At 56.6% G+C, this 17654-nt stretch overlaps 1 protein-coding gene across 2 annotated transcripts in view; it reads right to left on the bottom strand.

Moving 5' to 3' along the window:
• Positions 1 to 17654, bottom strand: part of FAM53B (family with sequence similarity 53 member B) — a 144433-nt gene that overhangs the window by 58057 nt on the left and 68722 nt on the right. For both annotated transcript variants that reach the window (XM_081248064.1, XM_081248063.1), the window contains exon 3: positions 10046 to 10100. In XM_081248064.1, coding sequence (XP_081104190.1) covers positions 10046 to 10100 — 55 coding nt within the window. The remainder of the gene's footprint in view (positions 1 to 10045; positions 10101 to 17654) is intronic.

The following is a 17654-nucleotide window of genomic DNA, read 5'->3' as shown; positions in this document are numbered from 1 at the left end:
CTTCCCCTCCCACGTGAGTTCTTCCACGCCTTCACACCTTTGCAGAGACCTGCACCAGTCTCTTACTTCCCACTGCAGAGCCAACTCAAACATCACCTCTTCTGCCGATACGCTCTCCCATACAAGCCCTTGGGCACCTGCAGCTCTTTGCCTAGACTTTCAATCACGTGGCTCATGTTACCTGAACTTGAATGATCTGTTTACGTGTCTACGTCATCTACTGAGCTAGAAGTTCTGGAGCACAGTCCCAGCATGACTCTCCCGTGCCCAGCACACAGCTTGGCACACAGCAGACCTCAGCCGGTGGTGGGTGGAAGAAGGAGGGTATGACGAAGCGCAGATAAAAACTACAGAGCAGACCATGGGTGTTCACTTGGTCTCGCTTATCCTCTGTCCCTGGCACAGGTAACCGTTCCTTGGCCAGGCAGGTCCAACCTGGGCTGTGCCTTGAACTCCCCACCCCACCACGGCCAGGGATGGTTGCGTATGAACTAGCCAGGACACTGGCTGGCACCGCAATAGCTAAGACACGAAGCACTGCCCTATACTGAGCACTGCTACTGTGTGTCAACACCAGCCAGGTGGCCACTTGTTCTGTCTGCAGAGCAGATAATATTTTAATTGTTTCTATCTTTATCGCTTCAAGAAGTACAATATAAGAAAAGTAAAAACAATCGAGGCTATGTTTAGCCCTTGTGTTTTCCCCCTTTGCTCGGGGAACAGAAGGCGATTTGTTGGGTCAGGTCACCAGACAAAAGAAACAGGAATAGAAGCTAATTTTTCATGGCAAACCGCCCTGAGCGTTAGGCCCAACGTCATGGTGTACAAAAGGCCTCGGTTCGGCTCCAAGGAGAGGATACCGGACACCCCCGCCCCTCCATTCAATACCACTTCTGCACAAACAACTATAACTCTTCCAGAAGTGACAATGGCCGTGGACGTGGGGATTCCACGGAGCAGGGCTCACTTGGTGTGGTGGGAAGGGTGTGGACTTGGGTTCGAGCCTCAGCTCTGCAAGTGACTTAATTAATCTCTCAGTTTCTTCATCTATAAAACGAGGGCACTGGTGATAACCACCCTGCAGAGCTATTCTGAGAACTAAACAGTTGCCTCGCACAGGGCCTGCGAGGACGGAACAGGCTCTCGAGACGGCAGCCGTGATTGTGACCACACTGCAGAAGGCTCGGACAGCTGAGCCTCGGCCCTTCTGCAACCGGGGACCCATCTCTGTGGGGTCTGGTTGGAACGGGAACCTGGACGCTCTGCACGAGGATGTCTCAAAGTGTGGTTTCAGGACCACCTGCAGGGGGCATCCTCTGGGCTGTTAAAATGCAGACTCCCGGGCCCAGATTCTGCTACACAGAATCTCTAGGGGTAAAAGCCTGCATTTTAATAAACTCCCCAGGTTATTTTAACACGAAGTTGTTGAGAACCGCTGCTCTGGACTGCAGGCTACACAGGGGCCTGGGTTCTCAAACACCTCTGCGGCAGCCCAGTCAGACCATCCAGACACACCAGGAAGCTTCTGCAGGGTTGACCATCCCAGTCTCCAAAAATCTGGATTTAGAACGTCACTGAACACTGGTGTCCTGGCGTTTGTTTTGTTTGGGGCCAACAACAGAAAGTAGAATTACGGAGGAGGATGACTCTGTCCTTCAAGCTCCTCAAGGTCCCTTTTCACAGGAGGGGGTGGGGACCCCGAGCTGCACGGCATGTTCTGGATGGAGGGCCAGTGGGAAAGGCCCGAGAGGCCCACCGTTCACGTGAAGGGGATTGCGTGAGCCCCCCTCCCGCCGAGACACACCGTGGCCTAGAGCTTCTCAGGGAGGTTCCCAGCACCACGCCTCCAGCAGATGGGGCACAGCCCCTGGACACAGGCACCGGCCACTCAGGCTCTCGGCGAGGCCCCCCTGCCTTCAACCCTCAGGGGCAGCTCCAGTTCCTTCACTTCCCTGCCGAGCCTGCCTTCGCAAGGCTGAGGTCACACACAGGAGCGGCATAAGCGCACACGGCCCTCTTCCTACGGATGTGGGGCAAACTACGCAAAACACACGAGCCACGGAAGCATCGAGCTCTCTCGCAGATGGCCTGACTAGGTGGCCTCCACGGCGTCTGTCCAAGCTGAGGCGCCACGACCGAGCCGGACACTCCCCGAGGCACAGAAGCCGACGGGCACACACGTGGGGACAGGAGCTCAGATCCCCCAGCTGTATCACAGGCTTTGGCCCTGAAACCAGCCCCTGACTAAGGAGAGAAGGCTGCTGGGTGCACAGATCCAGAGCTCAAAGAAAGAAAACACCCGGAGGGACACAAATAGCAGCTGACCTCAAATGTTCCTGTTTCCATGTCTGCCCTTAAACTTGAAGGGAGATTCCCAGGGACCCAGGTTCTGAGTGGACTACAAGCCTTCTTACGTTCAAAAGACAGAAGAGATTTACAGCCTTGGATATCTTTATCCTGTGTTTAGAGGCTGCCTTATGGTGACATAACCACAGCAGAATGTGGTTTCTAGAAAAGGTTAAACACCTGAAGCACAGCCCCGAGGCACAGAAGGCTCTTGCTGCCGCCCAGGCCTCAGTCACACCAAGGTCGGCTGACTCATTCCTGGATTTCACACCTGTCTATTGTGCTGACATCAGTCTCCGGCCCGGCCCTGCCCTGCCCTGCCCTGTGGGTTGGGCTGTGCTAACTTGGTCTCAGGGCTGCAAGGACTCTATGCTTGATTTGGGGGTGGAAGCTCACCAACCCTTTCAAGGGGAAACTCAAGAGAATTGAGGTGTCTCTCTGAAACCAGCTTTATTAAACCGGTCTTACGAAAAGAACACAGGTGGAAAGACATAAGGGGCAACGACATGAGCTATCCGTCAACGGCGGCATCTACTTGTAAATGAACTTTTAGAGGCCCTGGCCCACGGGTGCACCTCTTTCCCTGGATCACCAGAACGGAGACTCAATTCAGAGCTGTGTCAGAAAGACACAGCTGGGCTCCGCCCACCCAAGCGTCAGCCTCTGGTTGTGCCCCCTCATCTGCAATAAATCATAAAATGTCAGCGGCGTTTTGGGCTCAGGGACAACAACAACACAAGATGCCAAGCTCCTCAGCCAAGGCCTGAGGACAAGGGACAAGGATGGCTGGAGATAACTAACGCTCCACTGGTCCCACCAAGTGGAAGGCTGGCTCAAGGGGCGCTGGGAGATGCCCGAGAGGCTGGTGGGTTCAGAGTGGTTACTGGGGCCCTGACGTCACCAGCCAGGTTGGGGTGGTGCATGGCAGCTGCCACTGCTTCTGAGAAGTCTTTGCTCTCATAAAAAGAGGCCCAGTGGGATCCCCAGACAGTACAGAGGTGTAAATAAAACCCTCCAGACTGGCCACTGGGAGCATGGGCCTCGGCCTCCCAATCTGTAGGAGGAAGTGCGGACTAGGGCCCCGTGACGGCCCCTTTCAGCTCTAAATGGACCTCCTGCTCCATCCCCAACCTCCAGAAATATGCTGGGGAAAGCTAGTGGCAACAAAAACTCTGAAGAGACAGAAAGGCTGGTTTCATCCATCTCCGTCAGATTCCTACCCCGGCTGTGGGTATGCACAGAGCATGGGAAATGGGCAGCTGCCTGTGATTCATCTCTAAACCGATGTGTGCAGCAAAGCTGGGTGCCACTATACAGACCAAAAAACTGACAGCTGGCAGAGCTTTTCAGGAAACTGTCAATAAATTCACATTAACTGTTAATTAACTAACACCCCATTGGGATCCTTGCTGAAGTTGGGAAAAAGCGTGAGCACATATCCCAAGCACAATACTCATCTTGTGAGGTGTCACAGCACTCCCCGTGTGACTGGTGAGGAAACTGAACTTCAAGACAGCATCACGTCTCACCTATGGACATACAGCTAGCAAACAGCAGCCTGCAGTCCCAAGGCCGTGCTCTTGCAGTTGGGCCAGGCTGCCTCCTAATGACGATTTCTGCATGTGGAAGGCAACCTGACGATGCACCACACTGGGGTTGCCCAAGGCCAGTCCGGCAGCTGCCAGCCCCTGTCCTCTAGCAACTCTGGGGCCCCTCTCCTGCCCGTGTCAGACCAGCACGGGTGAGAAGGCAGCCTGGGAGGCTCCCTTTTCACTGTAAACAGCCATCATGTGCCAACTACACTTTGCACCTACTTCCGTTCTGTACATTATTCCAGAAACACTGTCTGAAACCAATAAATGGTGCAAGGAAAAACTGAAAGCACTCTGTATGGACAAACCTTACACTATTTTAGAGACGGAAAGGTCACACCTATGACCACAATAAATAAAAATAGTCATTAAAAGTAAGTTTTTAAAAATCATGCATAGGGGCTTCCCTGGTGGCGCAGTGGTTAAGAATCCACCTGCCAATGCAGGGGACACGGGTTCAAGCCCTGGTCCGGGAAGATCCCACATGCCGCGGAGCAACTAAGCCCGTGCACCACAACCACTGAGCCTGCGCTCTAGAGCCCGCGAGCCACAACTACTGAAGCCCGCGCGCAGCAATGAAGACCTAACGCAGCCCAAAAAAAAATCATGCATATGCACTTTTGTATATGGATATACTAGCCTATTTTGGTTAATGATCAGTTTCTTAAAGGAGACCCTGGTCCAGTGATGATATGCAGCATGGCCATCTCTGAGAGACGGAAAAAGGCACAGAGACCAGAAACTCTGGCTTTGTTATCACTGTTGTTCATTTTGTTTCAGTCATGTGTGTGTTTGTTCTCGGAAACCTGAAATGCTCAGCCTCTGAATGCTGCCTTTTTCCTGCACGGGGCAATCGCATCCCACTTTCAGTGACAAACGGTGGTGGAGTGAAAAGACCAAAAGCTACCAAATCTCGAAGTGATATCTTTTCAACCTGCACGGCTCAACACAGCCAAATGACTTACTTACCCTGTAGAAATTAGTACAGAGGGTGCCCCAGGGAGAAACCCTTTTATGCACAGAGCAGACTTTAACAGCCAAGTAATTAAACAAAGAAAATAAGGGCTTATAATTAAAATGCTGACAAACCTGAACCAGAGTGGCACAAGCGGGGCTGCTATAGTATTTTTACAATTCCTTTTTATACATCATGTATGATCCTTCTGCTCAAGTTTCCTCTACGTTCTTTGCCTGTGAAGTAATTTACATTAATAAATAATTTATTACCATAACTCCTAAAGTAATTATGGGTTTCCGCCCAATTTTCTTTTTTTTTTTTTAGCATCTGAATTGTTTTGTTTTTTGTCCACTGACTTGTATTTACACAACTTTTCCCAGTGGCCTTTCAGATAATTGGTGTCGCATGCACTTTCTCACGTTATTTGATTTCCGGTCTCCTCCTGGCCTGAGCGAGGAGGAGGAGTGTGTAGTGTCCAGTGTCCCTGCAACACGGAACTCATTCAAGGGGTGCAATTAGCCAAGGCGAGCGTGGTGAGTGGAGGCCCCTCTCACCCCCCACCACTTGCCCTGTTTCACCACAAGAGATTCAACTAGTACCCGTGTGACCCTGGGTTAGCGTGAAGAAGCATCTCCCACGGCAAATGCTAGAGGAGCCGGAGGGAGGGAGGGAGCTGCGCGCTGAGGCTGCCCGGGCAGCCCCCGCCTTCCCCAGCACAGAAAGGTCCTCTAGGGAGCAGCCAGGCCCCTGTCCACACCCACTAGAAATCATGGCCAGGAATGGGGGCTGGGTCACCTCTCAGGCCAGCTAACCAGTGGGCGGGCCACACCCATGAAACTGCCACCTGACCAAGGTTTCCTGTGTCAAGAACGCAATAACCGGGCAGACATGGCTCTTCCCCAGAGAAGCTGGTTGCAGAGGAAATTCCAGTTCAGCACAGGTGTGCTGAGGACGGTCTGGGAGGTGAGAAAAGAAACCAAGAGGCACAGCACTGTCTCTGCTAGAAGGGGCCCTGCGGTAACCAGGCTAGGCGGGCAGCCTGATGATGGGCGCCCAGCCCCGGCCTGCCGGTGGCCTGGCTCCACTCTGCCCTGCTTCTCTCATCCACACTTCACGCTGCCTTTGTCCCCCCACAGCCCCACTCTGGAAAAGAACAAAACCACTTCTTTGTATCAAGTCCCCAAACTTGGGGCACGGGGCGGCGGGGGGAGGGGGAGACAAAGGTGGGGAGGGGCCTGTAATCCAGCTCACAGTAACTGAGCATGAAGTACTTCAAAACCAAACACTGTTGTGAGCGCCGATTATATTAGTAAAGCATTTCATCTCAGTGGGTGCAGAGGAGGCTGAGCTACTTGCAAGGGTGGCTTTTTAAGAGGAAGCAAACAGGCACTCCCTACCCGAAGACACTTGCCTGGTTTTTCTTAAGAACATTTATGAAACTCTAACTCATCCTGGTGTCCAGCTAGGACCCTTGCGTGGGGGCTTAGGAGGGAAATGTGCCGAGTCACAGGGCCAAGCTGTCCCCAGCTCTCAAGGGAGAATTCCACTGATCAGGGCCAGAATGTGAGTCCTTTTTCTTCAGGAGACAGGCAGGGGGTTTTAGTGATTATAATACTAATTTTTTTTTTTTTTTTTTTTTTGGAGGCTGCATTGGGTCTTCATTGCTGTTCACGGGCTTTCTCTAGTTACAGCAAGCAGGGGCTATTCTTCTTTGCAGTACGCAGGCTTCTCATTGCAGTGGCTTCTCTTGTTGCAGAGCATGGGTTCTAGGCGCACGGACTCAGTAGTTGTGGCTCATGGGCTCAGTAGTTGCTGCACGTGGGCCCTTGAGTGCACAGGCTTCGGTAGTTGTGGCGCGTGGACTCAGTACTTGTGGCTCGCAGGCTCTAGAGCACAGGCTCAGTAGCTGTGGGGCACGGGCCTAGCTGCTCCATGGCATGTGGGATCTTCCCAGACCAGGGCACGAACCCGTGTCCCCTGCACTGGCCGGCGGATTCTTAACCACTGCGCCACCAGGGAAGTCCCAGTGCTATGATGTGTTCTCTTTGCTGAGCATTGTCCATCCCAGGAAGGGCCCAGAACCCTCTGGAAAAGTCTGGCTGGACCCACTGGGTGTCCTCTTCCCTGCTACGGAAAAGCAGGCACAGCTAGGATGAAGTCTCACTGCCACTCAGGTCACAGGGCGAGGCCACACCTTGAGTCCCGGGTTCACTGGGCTGGAGCAGCCACCAGAGTCTCCACGAGCACACAGCCTGGAAGGCCTTGGACTGCTGACATCCCCGCCTCAGCAAGTGCAGGAAAGGGATGGAGGTGGGAGGGGCTGAGCCGGCACCTCCCGGGTGCCACTGTCTCTTTAAATCCCACAAACACCTGCCACGTGCAGGACGAGGAAAGTGAGGCTCAGGAAGATGCGCTACGCGCCTACAGTGCCGAGGGCCCGCTTCAGGCGCGGATCGTGGAAGTCGGCCTAACCCACGGGAATCCACTGCTCCCTGGCCTTCCTCCTCCGCCAGATAGAAACCCCCATGAGGGCAGGGGCTGACTCGCTCTATCCCCGCCCCAAGCGCCTGACACAGAGTAGGTATTCAATACCTACCTACCAGAACAAGCCACTGAAACGAACTGTGGTGAACTTTTCTAAAAGCCCTGGTAGTGCATGCTGTCAGGTGGGTCAGGGTCTCCCGAACCAAGAAGGGGCTGAGAACAGAAAGATGAGCATGTGGGAGAGAGGGAAACCGAGGAGAGGGTGGGGGTAACTGCGCAGACCTCACAGAGTGGCTGTCCCACTGCCCCTCCACTGCCTGGCAGTGCCCTAGTGCCAGCCAGCAGAGCAGGAGGGGGACAGACCCCATGGAAGGGAAGAGCCCGAGGGCGAGGGGAGCACTGCAGAGCCCTTCCTGAAGAGCCACCCGGCAAACAAGAGCCTGGAGGAGCAGCGGCACAGGCCGTTCTGGAAACCCTGGCCAGAGAGAGGGCCCACCCCCCACCCGGTGAAAAGCAGGCCTCTGGGCTCTGCGGGCTCAGACCAACTCTGCTGGGAATCTGGGAAAAGGCCTCTCCCCACACGCCTCTGCCTTGGTCCCTGGGCCTGAGCATCTTCCCCCCCAAGGGCGAGTCTCACTCACACCCCCTCCCCAAGGAGACCAAGGTGGTCCCTTTGGGCATGGAGGCCCCCTGCAGGAGCAGGATTCTCACTTTAGGCCTCAGCCCTCTTCTCCACCTATTGTGTATGGAGCTCACGCTGTGCCAACCTCCTTACAAACGTCTCAGAGTGCTCGAGGCGCGCCCACAAGGCAAGTGCTGTCCTAACAGCCATTTTACAGATGAGGAAACTGAGGCTTAGAAAAGGTAAATAGTTCAGAGTGACTGTGTGAGTGCCAACACCACCATCACGAACCCACAGGAGCTCCAACTTATTCTGATGCACTTGGAGCAAAGGCCAAGGAAGCCCGACACACGACACGGCCCTGAAATAAAGACCAACATCTCCACAGTCCAGGTCACTAGCCTGGCCCAATTCAGAGCTGACCTCCTGGCTGGGCTCAGGGGTTCGTGTGCCCAGGAGCCCCTCTCTCCTTCCTGGACGTGACAGAGGAAGGCAGCCCAACCACAGCTCAACTGTGAGTCTGACCAGGAAGCAGGCAATGAGGCAGCCTTCTGGGCCACGTGGACGGGTCGCTGAGGGTTTGTCAAAAGCTGTTAACCACCACCGAGGTGTTCAGTCAAGCCCCATGTGGGGACAGGCCTCAGAAGTGTGTCACACGGGTAAACCAAGGCCAGGTGAGCTCCCTGTTTCCACTTCCTCTGGGCGGCAGCACCAAGAGGGCCGCCCGGGGCTCTCCCACAGAGCTGTGGCTTGTGAGTGAGAAGAAAACAATCCTCACCCGCTCCGGGTCCAACTCTACCCACCTCAGGAGGTCTCAGTTTCCCCAGATGTGAGTGGGCGCCCCTGCCTGCCCCCCAGGAGGTCCTGCATGTGAGGCGCGTGGCACAGCACCATGCTCACTGGGACACCCCCAGCACCACCCCCATCGCCCACCTAAGGGAACTGAGTCTAAAGAAGAAAACGCCGTGCCCAGAGGCAAAGCGCCGAGACAAAAGGCAACAGAGACTTTACATAGTCCTGCGGAGACAAACTTGAAACCGGAAAGAGAGGACCCATCGTGGAAGCCTGGTTTACAGAAACTCATCTGGCGAGGTGTCTCCGCAGGGGGCAGGAGTCCAGGGGACAGCGCGCAAGGAGAAACTGCCCGATCAACCGATCAACCGGAGCAGAGAGAAATCAATACGGTCAATACAGTCCTCTTTTTGGCCCCCTTATACAAAGGGTAATTAACACTCCCGTGGGAACAGGGTACCCAGGCAACCTTTCTGGAAAGCATGTCAGAAATATGACGCAACGGCCTTAAAAATGAAAATGTTCCCGCTCTCCAGCCACTCCACTCCATACCTGGGAACGATCCTAAGGAATAATCCAGAAGGCAGAGCAAGATTCAGACCCTGAGTCACTGTTAAACAGAAAACAGAACGGTCCTTCTACCCAACTACCAAGAAACAGTTACCTCGTTAAATACACTTTGAATCATCCACACAATGCAATACCAGAGCCTCATTAAAATGCATGGAATGGGCAATTTTAGCGCTGCGGGGAAACGATGGTAATTATTACTAAGCGAAGAAAGCGGAAAAATAATTTTGTAAATAATTTTGTACAATCGCATGTTCGTCATGGACTTGGCTATATAAAAAATGCAATGGACATAAACTACACCAAAATATTAACAGTAGTTGTAACTGTGTATTGGGGCTGTGATTTTTATTTTATACGTTACACTATGGTGCGTTTTCTGAATTAAAATAAAATGAACATGATTCCTTTAACAATCAGACAGAAACTCTCAGTATCACTGCTGGAGATTAGATTCGTAAGCCACACACCAGCGCCCGGCCCCTCAGTCAGCCGCAGCAGCCCCTGCACCACTCCAGCACCGCTGAGACGGGAACAGTTCAAACACACGGAAGAGAGTCCCCACGGCTGCTCCCTGTGCCTGTGTCCCGCAAGTGCTTTGAGCGTCTCACCTGGAGGACTCAGGCCCTGGTGGAAGGGCTAGAGAAGGACTGACCGTCCACAGCCACCTTGGTTACTCACCCATAATTCCACAAGAGAAAAGTGTCGGTCCTTGACTCATCTTCTTTGGCGTGTGCTGAAAACAACCAGAAAAGCTATCACTCTTCAAGTCATAAGAAGCACGTTTGCACATGACCCTGCACTGATCCCTTGCTAAAGTCACAATTAAAGGGGTAACCTCAGATTAGGGCAAGGAGAAAAAAAGTATTAAAAGAGACATCTGCCCATAATGAGGTCTGGGCTCTTTGTCCGGAGCCTTCGGTGAGTTATGGAGTCCATCAAGTTAATGGGCTTTAAAAACACACAAGAGAGCCCCGTGACTTCTGACACTAGGGGATTTTTCCACGTGAGTGATACGGAGGAGGGTACAGAAGGGGCTGTGACGTGAACAGTTCGCCCAGCTGAGCTGGAGGCAGGCCTCCCCACAACCCAGGCTAGGAGGACAGGGGACCTCTTCCTGCCCGTGGTGGCGGGAAGAACCTTGAGTGAAGGTCAGAGGCCACCTCCAGAGCCCTCCCTTCGAGACACAAGGAGAACACCTCTTCCGTCTCTGTGAAGGAGCAACGGGTAAAGCTCAGGAGTGTGGCCCTGGCCCTGCAGGCTGCTGTGCAGCCAGGAGGCCCCCCGAGGCATCCTGACGAACTGAAACAGAAACTCAAAGGTTATGTTTGGTCTCAACACACAGCTACGGCTTTGGAGCTCCTCGGCACCGCATTTCCACAGTGGTGTCCCTGTCTACTGTAAACACTGTGTATCTGCCCCCTAACCCCGCACCTAGCCTCAGCCCACCACTATGATCATTGGGTGAAAAGCCAGTGAGGCCTAGAAGAACCCCAAGCCCAGGTACTTGCTCCACGGCTACACAGTAACCCGAGCGTGGAACATTCCAGGGGTTCCTCGTGCTGGCCGAGGCCCAGGTCAAGAGGCCTGTTCTGACCTCTGATGAGGAGGACACCATCTATGCCCATCGGGGCCCCAGGAAGAAGGATCTCACTCATTCCTGCCTTCCTGCCTGCCTCCACTCATTCAGCAAATATGTACCGGTAATTCGTTACGTGCAGGCTGTGCCGGGGTTGAGCGTGCGATGGTGAAAGAAGCTCTCAGCTCCAGAGGGGTCAGAGGTCACAGAGGGCTCTAGCTTCTGAGAGGAGCCCCAAGTGACAGGGACGCGCAAGGCTACCAGTCCAAGAAGTGGGCAGAGAGCCAGGCCCTGGCTCTTTCAGGCCTGGAAGGAGGACGGGGTGCCGATCAGGAACACCCGGCCCACCCAGGTAGGAAGGTAGCCAGTGTCTGGCAGCAGCTGCCCCACCCCTGTCCTCAGCTGCCCGAGTCAGGGACCTTTGCCCTCGGTCAGCAATGCATTCATCCATCAGGTTATCAAGGGTCCGTCCCGACCAGTCTGGAACACGGAGGTGAAGGACGCCCGCCTCAGCCCTAAGGAAGCTCACACGTCACAGACGCCACAGTCACACAGACCCCTGAGCTACAGAGAGTGGGACTGGAGGGAGATGGGCCAGGCCGTGGGTGCTGGAGGTCAGGGCTGGCTTCCGGGCGGCAAACAGAGCTGCTTCTAAAGGACCAGAAGAAACTTAACGGGCCCGATGTGGGGGAAGGCGGGCAGGGCCGCCCTCCTCCAGACCCCCCTCTTGGGTTTAAAACAACCCTTGTGTGTTCAGGATAGGTCCCCCTCCTGGAGTCCACCCGGGGAAATATCCGGAAAAAGTTAGAGACGGCTGCCTCTGCCTCCCTCCCAGCTCACACCAAAGTCATTGAAGGGAGAGCAGGTGACAGACACTCAGAGCCCTGCCTCCGGGCAGCGTCACCTGCGGAAGCCAGACAGGCCCCACGGCCCAGAGAAGGTTCGGAGAGAGAGAAGCTGGGCCTGGCTGGTGCCACAGGCCCCGCTGTTTGAGGGAGGCGGCCCCGACGCTGCAGGAGCCCCAGCACAAAGCAGACACCCCCCGAGAAGCACAGACCCTGCCCCTCCCCACCCCACCGCCACGCCTGGTGGCAAGGGGAGCCCCCCAGGCTGGGGGCCCACAGACGCCCAAACCAGGACCGAGCCAGGGTGAGCAGGAGGGCGCGAGACACAGGGGCCGCGTGTCGCTGCACTGGGGCCACCGAGGAAGGCCTGGGTTTACAGACACGGCGGGAAGCAAACTGACCGCTGACGGTCGGGGGGCACCACTCAGCGGCCCCTCCTCCCCCCCAAGCCGCCGTGCTCCAGACAGAGGGGCAGCTGGGAGCCCTCCCAGGAATGGGGGCCGGTGAGTGGGTGCCAGAGATGACGGGGGGGCGGGTCTGTGCCCGGGGACGGGAGCCACCGGGCCAGCACACAGGGCTCCCCCGCCCTCACTCACGCACTCATTCATTCACTTAGCGAGGACCTGTGTTTGCCGCAGACGCGCTCGCCAGGCTGGAGAACACACGCTCGGCAACGACTGCTTCTCACACCCCACGCCGCCCGGTTCGAGCCTCCACCGACGGACCAAACGAACCCACGACCTGGTCCCCACCCTGCGCCCCGGCCCGTCCTCCATCCTCCATCCTCCACACAGACCCAGGGGGACCAGGCCACGTGGCTGCTCTGCTCACAACCCTCCAACCATTCCCCACAGCAACCGGGATGAAACCGGCCGCGCCCCCCTGCCCGCAGCCCACCAGAGCCAAACCTCCGTCCATCCCGGCCTCACTCACGCAGCTCGGGACCGGCCTAGCTCGCTGCCGCCTCAGGGTTTTCGCTCTGCGGCCGGTTCCTGTCACGTGGCCTCCTTGGCGGCCTTCCCCGACCATCCCGGCCGAAAGCTGGCCTCCCCACCCGCGCTTTTCTCCACGTGGCCTTGTGTAACGCTTTCCCTGTGTGCATCAGTGCGTCTGTTTCTCTGCTCATGCTCCACCCGCCCCAGAATCAAGCTTCTCGAGGCTGCTGTCCTGTCCCCGATATTCCCGGCACAGAGCAGGCGCCATGTGACTCTGTTGACCGACCGCTATGCCCACCTGCCAGCCCGAGCTTGTCTTGCTCTGGCCGCCACACGCCTGGCGAACGCAGGGCCGACAGAAAAGCATTTTCACTGGACACGATCTGCTGCCTCCCCAAACCTCTGGGCTCGTGCCGTCAAAACTCAGCGGAGAAGGCGGGAGGGCACCAGACAACGTTGGGGTCGAGCCCCGGGCCGCCCGGGGCTCGCCACACGGCCTCTGACTCTGCACCCAGGGGCGCACGCGGACGGGCCACCCTCGCACGGAGATCTTACAACTCGAAGGAACACTTCCTCCGTGTCCCCCGGCTTGGATAAGCCCCACGCCTGCTCCCCTCGTTGAGCGTGTGAACGCGCACGGCCTGGTGGTGCACCCCCGTCTTCTGCCGGCAGCACCCCAGTTTTGCACTGGGAATCCTCCTCTCCCTCACCGGACAGTGGCTTGGCGGGACTGCGCCTCTATCCCCCTGGCACGGGGTGGGTGTGGCCCACCAGACGCTCCTGCTCTGGGGCTCCGACTCCTGGACCGGGGGGTGTGGGCTGGCTCACCCCGCGGGGAGGCCCCGAGCCTGCCACAAGCCCCCGCCTCCACCGTCCTTCCGGCTACCCTGTCCCGGCCCTTTCCGGGGCTTCATTCACCAACTCCTCTCCCACATTTCTCTCAATCGCTCCAGGGAATTCTCTTCTGGTGCAAATCAGTGGGAGACAGTCTCAGCTGCTTACAACTGAGGAACCCTGGCCAATTCCATGCCGGACTTCACGAGGCTAATGGTGAAGTAGGCCGTGGCTCAGCTACTTGAAGGAGTATCATGCAACTGCTCAAAGTGATGTTTGGGCAGAGGCTTCTAGTGCCAGGAGGAAATATGATTTATAAGTTAAACCTGCTTAACTAAAAAGACATAAGAAAACCTGCCAGACTATGTAAAGTGCAGTGTAGTTCCCCCCACCCTCCCAGCCCGCCTGAAAGGCAGCTTTTTCCTCTTTCTTTTCCTTCATTCTCTTCATGACGCTCAATTCACACTGGTCTGTGTGTGTAGACAAATCCCATCAAAATAATTATGGAGAAATGCTGACGGATAGAACAGCAGCAATTTTAAGGTCAAACATAAGGTCATGAGCTAACTACTGCCCCCTGGGGCTTCCTGCCTCCTGTTGGGATAAAGAAAAAAAAAAAAGATGGGATCAGGCCCCCATCTTGCTTTCTGAGTCCCGTCCATGAGCTGGGCTGGCTGTGAGCAGGCCAGAACATCACGTAGTCAACAGCTCCCCAGGGTGTTAGGCCCCAGGCACACTCTGACTGCTGGCCAGTTTCCCTGGGCCCAACAGCGAGGTTCCCACTGGGCACCACGTTGTCCAGGGCTGCTCTATTCCCACTGGTTCGTGCCATTCTGCAGCCAGCAGCCTCCCTGACCCTTTGAGCCCTCCGCACTCTCAGTGGGCAGGATGAGCCAATCACTACGTGGACGGACGATGTGGTGAGGCCAACAGGCCTCAGGGGAAACTCTCACCATCTGAGGTTTCACAAGACACTCAGCATTCGCACACAAGTGCACGCCCAAGCCCTGGCTGGGGTCTGCAGTGCAGCAGAACAATAAGCATGGCTCCCCGGGGTACTTCTCCTACTCCAAAGCCTCGGTTCCTGAGCCTCCCCCAGGGCAGAGCCTGGTGTCTGGGAGACTCCTTGGATCACCAGAGAACGTTTTGGAATCAGATCTTCCATAGGAAAGGCAAAAGCTGGAAATCAAATTGAGGCTCCAGGGGCCATCTGTCTGACTATGTAACGCAAGAAACCCTGACTTAAATAAAGACACAATTCAGGTCATTATTTAATGAGGAACTAGCTCAGACAGAAAACAGCCGAGCTCATCTCTGGCCATAATCATGCTTCTTCATAACTTTCTTCTGTAGACTACTGACTAAAGCAATCACGTCACTTTTCCTTCTCCTGATGCAGTGCTACAGAGAACCACAGGGCCACGCAGAGCAGCCCCACGCTCACGCACTTGAGGGGAACAAGTGGGGCACCTCAGCCCCTGGAAGGGAACAGGGTGAGACCTTGGCAGGAGGACGCAGGAGGCGGAGCCAGGCCCGAGAAGGAAGAGAAGCTGAGGAGGGAGAGGCGCCCTTAGGTGGAGGCCCTCGAAGGTGCCGATGGAGACAGGGCAGGCAGCCCGGCTCCCCAGGCTGCAGGGTTGGCCACGGCAGGGCGGGCCCTGGTGCCCCTGCTCGGCGGGGATGCGGGGGGGGGGGTGGGCGGGGAGAGGCAGCGAACTGCCTCGGGCTCTGTGCGCTTCTGGATGCCGGCCAGGGACCCCGGCTGGGGCCGTCGGGCCCAATGCCGACTCCGGGGGAGCGGGAGGATGAAGACCCTGGGTGCCCAGGCAGCTGGGTGCCAGGCCGGACGTAGTCACTGAACTCTTCTGCCGGGCAAGTCACTTAGCCTCGGCGTCCTAATCTGACAAGCAGGGAAGGAAGGACCTGCTCCCAAAACGGGTGTCTGCTGTGGCCGGAAATACCTTGAGGCTGAGCAAAGTGAGGCGGCCTGGAGCCTCGCTCCGGCCTCCACCCCCCGGCCTCCCGGGAGCGGGGCACCCCAGCTCCCGCTGGTCTCCAGACTGGAGAGAGGCTGGGAGGCTCGCAGGGGCGAGGAGGCTGGGCCCGGCCGGCCGGGGAGGAGGGAGAACAGGCCCTTGGCCGGGGCGTGGGCGGGCGGGACAGAGCTGGGGGAACGCAGCCCCGAGGTCAGCTGTCCGGGCGGCCTTCCAGCGGCAGCAGCTAATGTTAGCACACTCAGAGGAAGAGCTGCTCACAGGGGAAAGGAAGGCGGCGGCGCGGAGTGGGGGAAAGGGGAACCGAGTCACTGCACTCCCCCACCCCACCCGCGTCCCCCCCGGGGGAAGGCGATACCGAGTGCTTGTCAGTCCCCTTTCCGTCTGCCCACCTCTCTCGGGAGTAGGGGCAGTCACGTCGTCACCAGCATTTAGCTGTTAGGGAAAGGAGGAGAGAACCATGCCGGGGGACCTTCAGCAGGCGGGGAGGGGCGGCCAGGGCCCAGGGGGGCCAAGCCTCGCCTCTCCCAGTGTTCCCAGGCCCCCAGGGGACCTTCACCTGCAGTTTTGGGCTCTGTCCTCACTGCGGGGCCTCTCACTTCCCTAATTCCAAAGCGGCCTGTGGTGATTCATGATTTCTTTTTTAATCTGAACCCCCAACTTCTGTTATCTTCTCAGTCTGATTAGAAAACAAAAGAGAAAAGCTTTTCCATCTTTCCTGTTATTATCTTGATGGTATTTACATGAGGATGATGTTACCCGTTTAGGAAGCTGAAGCAAAACCCCCATCTTCCTCTCAACCTTGCTGGCTGCTCAGAGCAAATTCTAATCAGTTTATCTTACATTCTGTGGATGTCATCACTAGGCTGGTCTTATTTAGGGTCTTTCTTTGGTTGTTTACAGCCGTGCCTCTCCCCAGGGCCTAGCGGATTCCAGGACCACAGCCTCAGGAGCCGGGCAGGGGCGGGCGTGAGGGCCTTGGTGGGTGAACAGGGCCTGGACTTGAAGCCTGCGTCCTGGCACCCTGCCTGCCAGCTGTGTGACCTGGGCCCTCCGTCCCCTGGGCTCTGTGTTTCCTGCCTGCATAGCAGGTAGAGATGGACGTGTCCCCACCCCTCCGCAGGTTGGGAGAGGCTCCAGGAGAGGCAGGGGTGATGGCAACTCTGCAGGCCCCACACAGACTACGCTCCCATCCTCCCGCTTGCCTTCACTGTGCTTCCACCTGCACCGTGAGAGCAGAACCAGGCCAGACCTGTAACGTGCTGACAACCTGTGATGCACCCACCAGCTGACCCAGGAGAAGGCCGCTCTCCAAAGGTGGCTGCTGCCCACAGCTGGCCTGCCCATCCGGGAGTCCAGGGGAGGGAAGAAGAGAAGGAACACAGAAGGCGATGACTTTCCAAGAAGGGGAGGGGTGTGGGATGAAAGGCCAGACCCCGACCTGTGAAGCCACCGAGCCCCCTTCAATGGCCATTTGCTTCCCTTGGCTTGCTCTCCTTTTTTTTTTCCGAGAAGATGAGTTTTCCTTCCCCGGCTGGGGCTGGGAGGCCGCGCTCCTCCTGGCGAGGGCTCAGGCCCTGTCTCTTTGAAGACCGGCTCAGCTGACCACGGGCCCACGGGCACTGAACCCAGCTCCACGACCAAGCCCAGGCAGGCCCACCCCCGGATGGAACCAAGTTCAGCGGCGGCAACTGAGGCAAACAGCACAGCTGGAGCCAGAGGGAGCCTCCCTTTGGCCCTCCAGGAGGCCCTCACCCCGAGAGCCGTTGCTTTTTGGTCAGAGCTACTCTACACGAGTGCTTTAATTTCAGCGGGAAAACACCCACCAACCACAGAAAACAGAGCAACTCATACCTGCACCCCCTCCGCCGTGAACTTGAGCAGCAGAGAAGGGACTGAACGATGACGAGCTGAGAAGCTGGGCTACAGGAACCCGCATTCACTCGCTCCAAAATGTCCCCTGAGCACCTGCCACGCACTAGGTCCCGGGGTCAGGCACTGGGTATTCGGCAAGGAGCGAGAGTGACAAAGGTCCTTCGCCTTGTGAAGCTCACACTCTGGGGCAGAGGGCACTCAGTGAACAAGATCAAAATGTTAGAAAGT

This window comes from Mesoplodon bidens, assembly GCF_964165515.1.
Source record: "Mesoplodon bidens genome assembly, chromosome: 1".
In the NCBI taxonomy this organism is placed as follows: domain Eukaryota; kingdom Metazoa; phylum Chordata; class Mammalia; order Artiodactyla; family Ziphiidae; genus Mesoplodon; species Mesoplodon bidens.
The sequence above is the reverse complement of the archived record's forward strand: the minus strand, read 5'-3'. Positions and strand labels throughout refer to the sequence as shown.